General features: G+C 34.0%; 2 protein-coding genes across 2 annotated transcripts in view; one reads left to right on the top strand and one right to left on the bottom strand.

Annotated features, from left to right (window-relative positions):
- The window catches only part of LOC141457423 (uncharacterized), a 19,445-nt gene extending 15,828 nt beyond the window's left edge, over nucleotides 1–3,617 (bottom strand). The window contains exon 1 of the mRNA XM_074134378.1: nucleotides 3,477–3,617. The gene's annotated coding sequence lies outside the window, so the exon portion shown is untranslated. The remainder of the gene's footprint in view (nucleotides 1–3,476) is intronic.
- Nucleotides 3,618–15,723, top strand: v (Tryptophan 2,3-dioxygenase vermilion). The gene is made up of 9 exons (XM_074134369.1): nucleotides 3,618–3,758; nucleotides 4,701–4,849; nucleotides 6,331–6,401; nucleotides 6,554–6,619; nucleotides 9,572–9,709; nucleotides 10,295–10,516; nucleotides 10,747–10,996; nucleotides 15,226–15,319; nucleotides 15,405–15,723. Exons 1-9 carry the CDS (start codon nucleotides 3,631–3,633, stop codon nucleotides 15,550–15,552), a joined length of 1,266 nt encoding a protein of 421 aa, XP_073990470.1. The 5' UTR covers nucleotides 3,618–3,630; the 3' UTR covers nucleotides 15,553–15,723.

Here is a 15,723-nt window from a genome sequence, read left to right as displayed (position 1 = left end):
AATTGAAATATGATTGATGAATACCAGATTTTGAAATGGCCTATCACCTTTAATTTTGAAGATATCGAATTGCGGTTTCCGGTTTCTTTCGTAACTTTTTATAATCTTTAAATCTGTGGATATGAAAATGGGAGTCAACTGCGAACCCTCACTGACCTCACTTTTGGTCAGCCGCGTATGCGGGCAGGAATCTAAAACCAAGTCACATATTCTGAAACTAGAGGCAACAAATTTTTCCTCTACCATTTTTTGCTCAGATCAACGGTTTAAGCATGAAATGCATTTGAGCCGTCTTAAAATGAACACCCTGTATATAGATATTTGAAAGACAATCTGCTGGTAAATTTTAATAAAAGTTATTCCGTTATGTAAGACGCTATTATAAATAGTTCAAACTAATTTATTTTCTGATATAGAATTTATCAGCTCAAGGACGAATATCAGGCGTTAACATAATTGTGTGTCAATACGCTCCAATATTTACATCACAAAATAATTATTTCATTTCCTTTTATTGCCGTATTAGTTTGCAGCCAGTTTTTCCAAATTAAGTGATTTTTAATTACGAATAAGAAAAAAAAAAATTAAAAAAGAGGAATATAAGCTGTCACAATTGTTTTCGGCTATTGCTAATTTTCCTTATTTCGAATTTCTATTTTATACTGACGATTATCAAAATTTAAAGCGATCTAAGAAATGTGTATATGCAGCTCTAAATTGGAATGATCACTCGCTAAAGCCTTATAGTTCCCCTACTTCTAACAAGGGATACTTTACGAAGGCTTTCTGGAGAGATGCCTTCCCAAGCCCACGTTAACTAGGAAAAGTTACTTACACTGAGGCGGCGCCCAGTACCTCGAATGGCTCCGTTACCAGTTGCTATTCATCCTTCAACACCAATCACATGTCTACTCGGAATAGCAAATACTCCCTTCCTTCCCCCAAATTTCTTCTTTAGATGTTCTGAGGATTACTCTCTTTGCCCAAATCTTAGCCACATGGAAAAATGTGCGGGTCACCCGAGGAAGTAGAGATCGAGTTTCCCCTCTTTTCCATATTGTCTCTAATATCTCTGGAGAAGAGCCATAATGCGACCGCGTATTCCACTGAAGTCGAAACTTCATATATTTATTTATTGCTGTCTGACGGGCCATTCTCCGAATGTAGCGCAAGTTGGGGTTCGGAGCACTTTTATGAAGTAGAAAAAGTTCCGTGGTTCTTTAGAAGGTTATTTGTCCTTCCAAAGTTCACCCCATCTCACATACTTCACTTGGAGACTGTCAAGTCCAGATCTGTCAGTCAAGACCTGTTCTCCACAATACTTTAACGTTACATAGTTGCTATTTAGTGAAGTTATTGAAATAAGGACCATTCAAGATTTCCCCGTGTAATTGCGAAAGAAATTCTACAGCTGAGAGTATTCTGGACTAGAGACTGGGTCACTTTAGCTGCACAGACTGTGGTTGCTTTTAGTTTCGATATGTTTAAATAAAAGTTCGTCATTTGAAATTTCAATCTGTAGTTGCTCATTTAAAGAGAATTTTAGTCGGAAACAAATCCAAAGAATGCAGGTTTCACATCGGTACATCATGAAGTTAGGTGTGCGGATTTGGGCGATACCTCAGTATGCAGTAGTATTGAAGAAACAGGATGGGTGATCAAACTGAGGGGGGAACCGCTAAACCCCATCATGGCCAGGGAGAATGTTCCCTTTGTAATTATAGGGTTCAGCAGGACACTTTCCATTTGGTAGCGGTCTGTCCTCGCCCCTTATCGCCTAGAAGAGTTTGGTGAGAGATTTCTTTCATTCCGCTTCTTTATCGCTCTCTTGAATGGCCCATGCTGGACCAGACTAATTAAATATGTTAGTAATAGTACAGGAGGAAACACAATGATGAATATAACTGCTATTGCCATAAAATTATAATATAGTTTGTTCTCTGAGATGACCTTAATCACTGAAAATAATGTACATACATTTTTATCATTATCATTAATATTATTATTATTATTATTATTATTATTATTATTAAAATTGATCCACAAAATGTATTGTAGATGCCAAGGAATGTATGTAGTTAGAAATTTAATTAGTTCAATATTGCAATATTATTCTCTTCCTCTGATATTTTGATTTTAGTGATTTCTTATAGACCTTGAGAAAATACATTTATCTTTTCTTCAGCAATTTTTGCAGAAGGAAGCAATTTTTACTTCAAGGATGATTTTTTTTTTAATTCTGTATATTAGGCGCGTCAACATCTAAGGTGGTTGGCGCCCAGAGCTTTTTTAGTGCACTGCCGGCCTCCGGACTGTGTGTTCTCCTGTTACAGACAACACTGTCAACCACCGGTTAGTGAGAAGGAGCTCCTGGTAGAGAAAACCGAAGTATAGCTTTGGATTCAAAGCAGCGATCTCCGTGTTGGGATCCAGTATTCGCTAACCACTCAGCTAAACCCATCTTTTGTAAAGGATGAAGTTGTAATTTTATAAAAAAAATGAAAGATGTCAGGTAGTTTTCGTATTTAAATGGATCTTGTATAGAAATCTACATTCACATATAGACAAATTTATTCACAATATGCACAATAAATAATCTTTCATCTACTCACATCCAGTTTTCCTTCTGATACCAGAAACTCATTTTATACACACTCCTTGGTCTGGTCCTTGGGTTTTATTTAATGGTTAATACGAGAAATTTAGTAAAATATGTTCGGTAGTCGCCTCCGTCGACGATACGACGGCCACTTGAGAAAGTAATGAGATTGACACGAATTACTTTTATATTCAGGAAGTTAAGAAAGTTACTGATTTTTTTTTTTTTTAGCACAATTATATTGCATTCTTCCTTCCTAAACTATGCTATAGACTAAATTTTAGGGTGGTTAGGTAATACCGTTTACAAAGAAAAAAAAACAATTTGGATAGTGGTCAAAGCAGATAAGTGCAGACCACTATTCAACAGCAAAAAATATTCTAACGGTTATCGCTGTTTATTCTAGACAATTTCAAATGCAAACAGATGTCTTTTTTTATAGGACAGCAAGAAATTTTACGTTCCAAGACGAGCTGATTGAAAAATTCCAAAAAGAACACCGACATTTTGTAGGTGTATGTTTATAACAAAATACCAGAGGTATTCAGAACATTGCCTGACTAGAAAATAGTAAATGCGAGAGAACTTTATGGATATGAGACATTCTGCAGTGCCCAAGAGCGTTTTGGATATGACTTTTAAGTTAGTGTAATTACCAATAATGGGATAAACAAAATGATAATTTTCTTTTCGTAGACAATTTAGTTTTATTATAAATGAAAATCGTCTTTCGAGTCCCTAAATCTGCTATCCTATATTATCCTTTCTACATCTAGAACAATAAAGGATAGCAGATGATGAGACTAGATGGAGACTTTGTACTTGAAATTTGTTTATTATTTTACAATAATAGCAGCAAGAAAAAGTCGTGTCATACCAGCTGTTTCCTTTTTAGGACCACGAAGTGTTGTAGCTATGCAACAGCAAATGTTATTGCATTGGAAACAGTTCAGATAAAAAAGAATGTCTATTTCACAAGATTCAAGAATAGATCGAACTGAACAATTTACTAAATAGCTCCAAACTGATACATGATACGCTGTAAAGAATGGTTGCGTAACTCCGTGAGGTTTATAGCAAAACCTTCGCCAGTTACAGTCAAGTGTAGTGCGTTAGAATATCACATCTCAAGCATGGACATTAACAATGATTATAGCAGGTGAATTGTTGCATTATTAATATCTGTATGAATACAATTTGATTACATCTTTTATAAGTGACACTTGATAACTCAAGTCAAATAAACTCTTTTTTTTATAGGTAGGTCAGTCGTACGTTCTCATAATGCATTTATTACGATTCTAATACATTTCATTTAATTTTCATATAACAGATCTTCCAAATGGAATTATTCCTTACTGGGGATTATAGACACAAAGTTTCTGGCTAAGATATGAATATCTGTTCCAATTTGATATCGTTAATTTTTTTCCTTGCTTGAAATTGTGCAGCAATAAAAAAAAAACCGGACTCCTGATTTCCGTTATAACCCCAAAATCTTACTTTTTCGTATTATTATTATTTAAGAAAAACTTTTCAAAGAAAAATAACAAAATACACTGCACATGCAGAGTTCAGCAATATAGTTTGACAGAACATAATTGAAAGTTATATTCTCTATACCGAACTGATGAATGAACCTCTAACCTCTGATGATGGATTAAAACCGGTCAGAAAAAAAAAAACATGCATGCTACGATGGATAAAATCAATGAAATTATCTATAGTATTTTTAGAATCTGTATAGAGTTCCTCCAAATTATTATTCAGGCCTTTTTAAATAGATGGGATCTATTTTCAGAAATATTACTTGTCCTACGATAATTATATCACTACAAAAAAAAAATAACTGACTGCTAATTAAACTCTACTTGAAATTGAAGAGGTAGAGGTTCTTAATCAACGAGTTGCTGAGGCTTAGAAGTAATAATAATAAAGTTCGAATGTCGAAGCATCATTCTTGACTAGGTTCATTTTGCTACTTATAAATTTTTTCAAAGTTATCCCAATTGCTCAGTTTAAAAAGAAAAATTAAAATTTTAATGGAGGTTTAGGATTTTTTTTTTGCAGAATTGAAGAAATAAATTTCCCTTAATTTCAGAAAAGACGAGTGTCCTTTAGGTGAGCAAGACGGCATGCTGTATGGAGAATATTTACAGTTAGATAAGATTCTAAATGCACAGAGGATGTTAAGCGAGGCGAACAATGCGTCTGTCCACGATGAACACCTCTTTATCATCACTCATCAAGGTAAAGTTAAAATTACATAAAATGAAAAATACACTTGCAGTTTAAGAGGATGTGCGTAGTGGGAATTGGTATTGGTATACAGTAGTGGTCTACTGTCACATCTCAAGATCAACTTTATTTTCATTCAGTAATTACAGTTATAAAGGAGGATTCGTGCTATATTATAAAGAAAATTTGGGAATTTTATCTTTTATAGAAAAAGAGAAAAAAAAATCAAAGTTGGGTGTTTTTCAACGTTACGCTTTTTCGTTCAGTTTTTGTGTAGATCAACCCTTGTACAACTGTCCTACCGGACAGTTTTATTAAGAGGAGACAAGTTAATTGTGAAAGAAAAAGTTTTTTACTTGAGGAGCTTAAGATGATTGGCAACAACTCTACCATCCAACTACTTCAGAAAGTGATATTTCCGAATTAGAAGGCTTAATCAAGAAAGAAGGTAAATCTTTAAAACCAGCAAGAAGGTAGAAGTCGCTGCCAACTTCATCTTGAGCGAAAGAGAAAGGAAGTTCGCTGACGGAATGGCTTTAGCAGAAGAAGCCTAGAAAAATATGCCCAAAAATAGCAACCCAACACTTCACTTGACCCAGATGCACATTCACTCATCAGATAAATCACAAATAAGGTAGTTGGTAAAAAGTAACTTGTATTCAGAGAAGGAAGTCTTCTCACTCTTTCACCCACAAGAAACCTTTATAAAGTTTTCCAACAAAAATGTTTCAAATATAAGTCGTAGACCAACATGAGTAAAATGTATATGCAAGGTTTGAAGACAATTGCGAGAGCCGTTTTTGTGAAAATACAAAAAAAAGTAAAAATAGCCATTTAGTAAAAGGGAACATCCTGTTGAGGGATTTTGAAGTTATAGTCGAGGCTTTTAATAGGACTCAATCAAAATATAAAGTTAGAGCTTTCTCATTATTGAGCTAGAGTTACATACGTACATATTATATAAAATTTCCTACAAACCACTTGAAGTCTTTTTCGATTTCAGAGGACCTAAAAAGAGATATTTTTGGTGAAAACTCGAAACCGAAAAGAAAGTATTTAGAGAAATATTGGAAATGTTGCGTAAAAAATACGAAAATGCTCAATTAATCAATTAGACTGTATTAATATACGTACAACTTATAGATAAAAACTACAGATTGTGTAGGTTTGATCGTCAAAACTGCAAGAAAAAGCGTACTGTTGGAAATTCCTAACTTTGGAATTTTCAAGATAAATTCCAAATTTTTCTGTAAAAACTACGGCATTTCCTTGTAGATAAGGTTACAATTGCACTAATATAGATTTCCAGAAAAACTTGGCAAACGTCGACGAAATCACGTTTTCAGTAATTTTCTAGAAACCTTGAATACAAAGGATGAGGCGGTTGAAGTACTGAATTTTTATTTACAAATCAATTGACATTAGTAAAAGATATTAAAATTTAATATAGTAAAGTGCTTTATTATTATTAATTATTAATGCTATTATTTCAGCTTATGAATTATGGTTTAAGCAAGTAATTTATGAACTGGACTCTGTGCGAATGATATTTAGCAAACACCAGGTAATTTGGGCTTTATCTATTTAAATGTTGAAATGAATAGTAAACAATTATTTTTATAATTATTGAAAAATCTTTTCTAATATATTAATAATTATAATAATACAACTTACAATATTATGTATGGCTAATGATATAATTATCATTTAATCAAGGGTTTAGATGAATCTGAAACATTAGAAGTACTGAAACGGCTTAGCAGAATTGTACTGATATTAAAGGTATGATTAATTAATCAGTTTTAAACACCCTTTAATTTTTATGTTTCTTTTTAAACTAAGATCATAAATTGAATATTAGAGGAATTTAAAACATTAGTTTTAGGGAAGGGATTAGCTATACGGTTAGCGTATTGGATTCCAATGCTTAGGTCCCGGGTTCGAATCCAGCTGCTGACTATTAGATTTTCTCTTCCTAGAAGCTTCTTACAGCTCACTGTCCGGTGATGGACAGTGTTGTCTATAACGAGAGAACACTGTCCGGAGACCGGCAGTGCACTGAAAAAAGCTCCGGGCGCCAATAACCTTAGATGTTGACGCGCCTTAAATCATTAAAAAAAAAATTAATTAAATTTTTCAAAATTTGATTAGTTTTAATTCTTAACAATATGTAACTTGTATCAAGAGACGCAACATACATAAATATTCAATTAACCCGTTGCCGCAAATGACGGCTATAGCCGTCCGATCTTTGTAGATATGTAGGCAAACAATGTCTATAGCCGTCGGGCACATTTTAATTAATAAAAAAAAGTACAGCGTTAGTACGAAGTGTACTAACGCATACACTTGTTAATTATTGAATTAGTAAAGCAAATGCTGTATAGTCGTCACGACGGTCATAGCCGTCATTTGCTCTGGAAAGAGAAAAAATGACATGATGAGCAAATGACGGTTATAGCCGTCGAGAGGTTTTTTGGAAAAACCGTGGCCAAGTGTGATAATTTTTACTTCCAAACATACAACTTACACTTGATTCCATCTGGCAGTCATAAACAATTGAGAAAAAAAAAGTGTGTTTCTGAGCACGATCATCAAATTAAAAGTGTGCGGCAACGGGTTAAAGCAGGTGTTTTATATTACTGTGAAACTTGAAAAGAAAGAGAAACCATTTAATAAAAGTTAATTTGTTTGAAAGAAATGCTTAAAAAATAATTCAATTTGGTAGAGCTGCAGCAGGTCTGTTAATGTAATTTTATAAAAACTATTTTGAATAGGTAAAGGGTTAATATTTATGATGGTAATTTATTAATATTTGAACTAAATTTAGGAAATAAATCATTGATAATTGGCGTGTGGTATGAAAATAAATTATCAATACAATTTACTTCTGGAAAAGAAATTAAATGAAAATGGGTAACTACTATAATCAATTATGTGGCGCATTTTATAAAAATAGTGCATTCTCTCCAAATAGTAGTTCTTTAGATTTGTGGATTAACTAAAGACTAAAACTTTGATGAACTTGTGGAAAACTCGTTAACTTTTTCTAGAAAACGGTTATTGAATCTCAAATTATTCCGCTCAGATTTTGTATGAATCACCTTTACGCTCCTATAAGATTGATTTCGTTTGGGGAAATTTTTATTCCTTAGGAATATTTTTAAATTCTGAAGTTCTTCTTTAAAAACAGTTGTTTTTGTGAATCCTTACAGAAGGTATTAAAACATAAAAACTTTTACAATTGATATTTAAATAAAATTACTGCATTATATTTTCATTATTTATTAAATGTCATAGATCCTTATGCTGGCAGCATTCATTTATTAAAAAAATATTTTTGTTACGTAAATATTACTCTGAAAAGACACTTTTTTCGAATACACCTCGAAAAAAACATACAGTAAAGAGATATTTCTGATTAAGCATTTTCATCGCTAAATTATCATTAGAATTTGTCAGAGCTGGTCCCATGAGTGCACACGAACCAAGTATAAAGTTTGGGTTTCCTGAGATTTTTCGTTCTTGATTTAATAAAAAAAAAGTGAAGTAATGCCTATTTTTTTCAGGCAGGCTTACGTCCAACTGCTAATTAGTGTCATGGACAGGAATAGAAGCGCATACTTTGCTGATTGTTAGCATTATTTTCAACAAATAAAAAAGAGCTCCACACGGGATTCGAGATCCACTTATAAATCCTCGCTTCTTAACCACGACTCCATTAACCGCCCCAACATTTTTTTAAAAACACTTTTTCATACGCAGAGTTCTTAAAACGTGACATCAAGTGACAAAATGAATATAGAAAATTTGACGTATTGCAATTTTTCCTTTTATCAATAGTATGAGTAGGAAGTAATGGGTTTTTAATTATTAAAAATGAAGAGTTTTTTCAACAGTCTACACTTAAAACTCCCATAATTTGAAAAAAGTATTAATTACATACTGTCCTATTTCTAGAAAGTTTTTTTTTTCCACATAATGTCTTTCTTATTTAGATTTATTTTTATTTTTTATTTTTTGGGGCCCGGTCTCAGGCCTTGAATTTTATTTAATGGTTAATAAAAGAAATTTACAGTAAAGTATGTTTGCTAGTCGCCTCCGTCCACACCTAATTGGTGAAAATAAATCTATTGCGAAAGACGAAAATGAGTTTTTTTAAATAAGGAATTTTGTATTCATCCCTTAACCCGTTGCCGCACACTTTTATTTTGATGATCGTGCTCAGAAACACACTTTTTTTTTCTCAATTGTTTATGACTGCCAGATGGAATCAAGTGTAAGTTGTATGTTTGGAAGTAAAAATTATCACATTTGGCCACGGTTTTTCCAAAAAACCTCTCGACGGCTATAACCGTCATTTGCTCATCATGTCATTTTTTCTCTTTCCAGAGCAAATGACGGCTATGACTTTCGTGACGACTATACAGCATTTGCTTTACTAATTCAATAATTAACAAGTGTATGCGTTAGTACACTTCGTACTAACGCTGTACTTTTTTTTATTAATTAAAATGTGCACGACGGCTATAGACGTCGTTTGCCTACATATCAACAAAGATCGGACGGCTATAGCCGTCATTTGCGGCAACGGGTTAATTATCAACTTCATGTGAAAGCGGGCACTGAAGAATATTTTTGCACCCAGGTGCCTGGTTCTCACGCGGCGGACTGTTATAAACAATAATTAAGAAATACAAAAAGTAAACTAAGAACATGTGTGCTTAATTACAGCTCCTAGCTGATCAAGTAATGATTTTAGAAACAATGACACCTTTAGATTTTATGGAATTCAGAGAATATCTCTGTCCAGCTTCAGGTTTTCAGAGCGTACAGTTTCGACTGATTGAAAATAAGCTAGGCATGAAACAGGTAATGTGACTTTATTTCATTTCAGTTTTCACATGATGATGGACAAATTATTTTAAAATGCTTACATATACTCGTATAAGTTTTATATAAAAGATTATCAATGTCGACAAATTTGTTTATAAAAAGTATTAGAATTGGAGGCTATCGTTGAGATGAAGAAATAAAATATAAGTGAGAAACCCAATTTTTTGATTAAAGTTTTGAATTTTGATATCCACTTACTTTCAGGGCATTGGAAAATTTAGTGAATATCAAAATTATTTAAATGGATTTGATATGGTAGAAAAAAAAAATCACTCTATATTTTTCATTACATTCTAACCAAATTTAGATTGTGTAGTCTATTACTTACTAAACAAAATGTACGGTTTAAAAATGAAAAAAATTGTTGACATAACATAGCTTGATTATCTGACAATTTTTATGCAAAAGTCGCATTTATTTGGTTTATAAATATTTTAATGGTTTGAAGAAGCCAGTTTACCTTGCTTTGATCTGTAGATGTAACTAATAAAAACTAACTAATTAATTTTAAATATGTACAATCAAAATGTGACTCTTAATAATGCACGAATTGTTTAACAGGAAAACAGAGTGCGGTTTAATCAAAATTATTTATGTGTATTTGGAAGAGACGAAAAAGGCCTAGAAGCAATAGCCAAATCTGAAGTTGAACCATCACTAGCTCATTTAGTTGAACAATGGCTGGAACGAACTCCTGGCTTGGAACCAGAGGGGTTCAATTTTTGGGGAAAATATAAATATAATGTCAATAAAATGTTAGAAACATATTACAAATCCGCAATGGTAAGTGCGATATTGTATTCGTTTAGATTGGAATAGATTAAAAAAATTATTACTCTGAGATTTTATTCGTACTTTAATTTTGCAAGATTATAGATTGTCCTATATCCATGTTTGTTTTATCAAACTTGTTGATGTAAAGCAAGAATAAACCACTACTCTCTTAGAGTTGATGTGCATTCTGTAAAAAGACACATCCATAGCTTATTTTATTAATTTATTATTATTTCCAGGCTACAGATTGTGAATCAGAAAGAGCATTCAAGATGGCTGATTATGAAAAAAGGAAGGCTCTTTTTGATTCAGTACTGGAGCCAAATATACATGCTGCATTTGTGCAACGTGGTGAAAGAAGATTTACGCATAAAGCGTTGCAAGGAGCCATTATGATTACGTTCTACAGAGACGAGCCTAGATTCTCTCAGCCACATCAGCTGCTTACGCTTTTAATGGATATAGACTCTCTTGTGACAAAATGGAGGTGTAAGTAATAATGATAATAATTGTTAAGGCACGCTAGGACAGGGGGCAGCGCTGGCTGGTCGCATCGCCGTGCGTGTGTGCGTGCAGCTATCGGGCGCTCCCTCTCCCGCACGCGAAGTATACGTGCACCTTCCGCTGCTGTGTCCGTCTATAGCCTCAATTTCCTTAGCGTTGTTTGTGTGTTTACAATTTAGAACCTTTGCCCCGCTACTTCCTCTTTGACCATGTGGTCACCTATCCTGTGAGCACAGTTCTCTGTTATACCTTGAGTAGTACGCTTGAGTGCCCGCTTGTTCAACTTACCGCTTCAAGCTCTCATTTATCCTCTGTTAATCGGCATCAAATGCACTTATTGCACTGTTAACTTTTACTCTTCCGCTTACCCCGCCATCCAATTCCGACATGCCTCTTCGGGCCTAAGCCCAAATATCTACCTTCTCTAGGAGCTCAAATACACACGCCTTTTTACACACACACGCTTACGCTCCCTAACTTCCTGTCCCTCTCATAGCTGCTCTAGCGTCAATATTCTTAGGCACAGTACTACTTGTATCATCCGCTTCTTTTACCCAAGGTAAGTATTTTCTCCGTTTCTTCTTTACACTCATTCTTTATTTCATTTACTTTGTTTAGGAATATTTCTTACAGCGCCCTCCCCCCACGGGCACCTACCAATCTTTATTTCGTGGTCTCGCTTTTCGCCCCCGCATCTGGGTGTAGCCGCCTTCGCGCGCCTACAATAATAATAATAAAAATAATAGAAGGAGGGATTAGCTATGCGGTTGCGTATTGGGTTCCCACGCGGAGGACCAGGGTTCAAATCCAGCTGCTGACTATTAGATTTTCTGTTTCTAGGAGCTTCTTACAGCTCACTGTCCGGTGATGGACAGTGTTGTCTGTAATGAGAGCACACTGTCCAGAGGCCGGCAGTGCACTGTAAAAAGCTCCGTGCGCCAATAACCTCAGATCTTAACGTGCCTTGAATCATTTTAAAAAATAATGAATAATAATAACAACGGAAGAGACTGTAAATTCTCATTACCACTTAACGACTAGATCGATGTAGTAAGAAGGGAAGAAGTATGGTCATGTGTTAAAAAAGCCGGCATATGTGGAAGTTCCAGATTCTCAACCGGAGATCCTTGGTTTGAATCCTGCTGCAGCTCTAAGAATTTTTCTTCCTAAGAACCTAAAGCTCATTGCCCTACGGTGGGCAGGAAATTAAAAAATAAGATTTCTTTAACAAAAAAAAAGATGTTAGTAAGGGATTCAAGTGGAAAAAGTGATAATAAAAAAACTGCAACAATTATAAGAAAAAAATTAATTTGGAACTCAATCGAATTCGTAAATAAAATATTTTTACATTAACAATATTTGTGAAAAATGTATTGTTGAAAATGTTCATTTATTCAATTATAAATTGCCATGATAATCTTCAAATTTTAATAATGCGATTTCAGATGTTACTTGAATGGACTTGATTTTCGAAATGAATTATTATTAATTAAAGCATCATACCTTTGTTCCTAATTATTTATTTTAAACGCTTTATGTAGTCACAAATAAAGAACTACCAAAAGCTATGTGATAGCCTTATATTAGTCACACAGATCATTTGCAAATTTTTATCAAAGGAGTGTTAACAGTACTTTTAACTCTTCTCGTTTTGGTCGATAATCCTTTAAAAACTATTCAAGTTGGTTAGGATTCATGTTTACATAATTAAGATATTTATTATTTAACAGAATTTAATAGGAAACAATTTCGATGGGGACTATGTAACCAAACAGTTCCATGCGGCAGTAGTAAAATGGGAAAAATTATTTTGAACCTAATTAAAATATGAGAATTTTAATAAGTCGGAACAAGTATCTAATTGGTAGATTTAGATTTTTGTTGGGAATGATAATGCAACCAGAGCCACTGCGACCTAATCAGTGTTCGAATATAGAAGGGGCCTGCAAAGTTTACAATGTGAATGAGCGAATATGTTGAGCTAGATTTGCCCTTGCACTCGCAAAAACAAGCAGTTCCCCAAATCATCTACATCTGTAGGCCCTCACTTGTAGTGTTGGGAATGTTAGTATTATGTTTTTTTGGTTAGTAGGCTGGGATACAGGGGCAATACAATCCCTAGAGTCCTTTTCCCCCAACGGTATTCAAATTGGTAAATACCATCTATTTAAAATTCGAATTGGTGCACGTAAACAAATGGTCAGATAATTCTGTATTCGTCTGCACTCATTGTACCCAAAGCCATTCTATAGTTTTAATATAATGTATAAATGCTTTATTTTCCAATCTTAACACGTATTATCGGGTGAACATTTAGCAATTGCAAATTTATTAAAAAGAATCCGGCTCTTCCACGTATCTTAAATCCTACATCTGGAATCTCGCATAACTAGGTCGGGGCAATCAACTGAACTGCAATAAATAATAATAATGGGCACTACAGCCCATTACTGAGCCTTGGCCTCTACAACTCGCTTCCGCCAGTCGTCTCTATTCGTTGCAACAACCTTCCAGTTTATTGGTATCCTCACTCACCCCATCCGTCCATCTTAATTTGGGTCTGCCTACTCCCGAACCCGGTGAACTTCCTTCTCCATGTGCCTTTTAGGCACTTGCCCATCCGACATCCTAATAAGTGGCCCTTCCATCTGAGCTTGCCCAATTTGATCGTTTTAACGATGTCTGCTTCCGAGAAAAGAAGCTGCAATTCCTGATTCTTCTCCTCCAAACCGAAGGCTTTTTTTTCATTACCGAAGCCTGAGAATCATACGTAAACACTGGTTGGATTAGTGATTTATAGAGGGTGACGTTTTTTCTTCTTGAAATTAATTTACTCCTCATTTGCCTATTCAGCCCAAAATTTGCCTAAACCGCAATGAATATTTCTATTAATTAATTTGCAAAAAATTAGTAAGGCAAGGAATCAAAAACTAAAAAATGATAGAAGGCAAAGGAAATAATAATAATTCTAATAAAAAAACGTTAATGACCTTCGCTACGATGCGCCATAAAAAAAGTAGGAATGAAAGTGGTAGGGATTATCGCAGTGGGTACTACTCTGGACACCCACGTGGGATTCTGGGTTTGACCCAACTGGCCAATAGATTAACCCTTTCCAGGAGCCGTCTAATCACACTTGACAGTATACTGACAATACTGTTAAGAAAATACTATGTGGTGGCCAATGATTACTTCAGACGTTGACGCGCCTTAAATGAAAAATCTTTCTTTTCTCTCTCAATCGTTTCAGTATGTTCAATAGTGTATACACACTCTGGATCTAATTTTAGCGAAAATAATCCCTTGAACGGAAGAAAAATTTTACAGAATGCGAAACACAGTATCACTTTTGGGATATTTCCTCGAAATACACGACTTCCTTTAAATTGGGCACACTGCACAAAAGTAGATCCACACCCTTCACATAAACTATAATTCCATGAAAATTCAATTAATGGCACTTCTGCTAAAGAGCTGTGGACATACTTCCGTTTAGCCATTTTAGTATAATCTACGGTTCTACTAGTTATATAACGTTAAAGAGGTTTAAGTGAGTTCCTAAAATTCCTAGTGTGGGAAAATTCCTTAACGGAAAGAATCACTAAGGATAAATGTTTCATTTTTGAGAGATTCTCTTGAAATCGCTTGAAGTCGTAGTGACTACTTCCTAAATTCCTACTACATCTCATGCTCATAGCTCTCCAGTTTGTTACATCTCATGCCCACAGCTCTTCAGTTTGTACGTAATATCTTTTCTTGAAAAATCTGTTTTAGGGCAGTTCTAGAAATGAGGCTCTAGGCTTCCTTATTCTAAATAAAAATAATTTGTGTGATATCCGGTACATACGTTTGTTTTTTAAAAAATGTAATTTTAGGAAGGATTAAATATTTTTCAAAAATTTGGAGTAAGAAACCTTGAGAGTTTTAGTAAAAGAAAGTTGGATAAGGTTTCACCCCAACTTTTACATATGAATTACAATTTTAGTTACATCATTTCAGAAATTAGAAATGCACTTTTTACACGAATTAAAACTTATAGATTACAGTTTTTATCCAAGTTAAAAAATTGGTTTAGTTAATATTAATTACTTATACGTGGGTGTAATTTTTTAAATAAGCATTATAATAACCTACGTATTAATTGTAATTATTAAAAGGAAACTGTGTTAGTATTCACACCTGATTTGTTCAATATTTTTTTTTTTATTTAATAGATAATCATGTATTAATGGTGCAAAGGATGATTGGATCACAGCATTTAGGAACAGGTGGATCTTCTGGCTATCAGTATCTGAGATCAACTCTGAGGTAAACAACTAAAAACATTGCTCTAAAGTAGTCATTTTTTATTCCTATTATTATTATTATTAATTGTTTAATTTTTATCACTTAGTGACAGGTATAAGGTATTTTTGGATCTTTTCAACTTATCTACTTTCCTGTTGCCTCGAAGCTACATTCCACCGCTGAGTGATACCATGAAGAGTCAGCTCAATCTCCACTGGGGGGCAACTAACAGTGAAACCGTCTCAGCCAGCTGAATAATTTCATCAATAATTCTAGTTTCAATGATTTTTACCTGAAATTTCCATTTGATTTCTTTTTATATATTAGATTGTTTATGCATTGATTGTTGAAACTTAGTAAGGTTGACATAAATTTTTGTTGGTTTTGTTTATTATTATGTATTAATAAATGCTTGCAGGACAAAA

The sequence above is a fragment of the Rhodnius prolixus genome, unplaced genomic scaffold, assembly GCF_049639745.1.
Source record: "Rhodnius prolixus isolate KJV_2025 unplaced genomic scaffold, Rpr scaffold_16, whole genome shotgun sequence".
Taxonomy (NCBI): Eukaryota; Metazoa; Arthropoda; class Insecta; order Hemiptera; family Reduviidae; genus Rhodnius; species Rhodnius prolixus.
This window is presented reverse-complemented; position numbering and strand designations above follow the sequence as displayed.

Excerpts from the sequence above, each read along its gene's own strand:
- v (XM_074134369.1), top strand. The coding sequence starts at position 3,631 with ATGATACGCTGTAAAGAATGGTTGCGTAACTCCGTGAGGTTTATAGCA. Across the intron at positions 6,620-9,571 it reads GAATTGTACTGATATTAAAG|CTCCTAGCTGATCAAGTAAT; the intron begins GTATGATTAATT and ends GCTTAATTACAG. Across the intron at positions 15,320-15,404 it reads TATCTGAGATCAACTCTGAG|TGACAGGTATAAGGTATTTT; the intron begins GTAAACAACTAA and ends TTTATCACTTAG.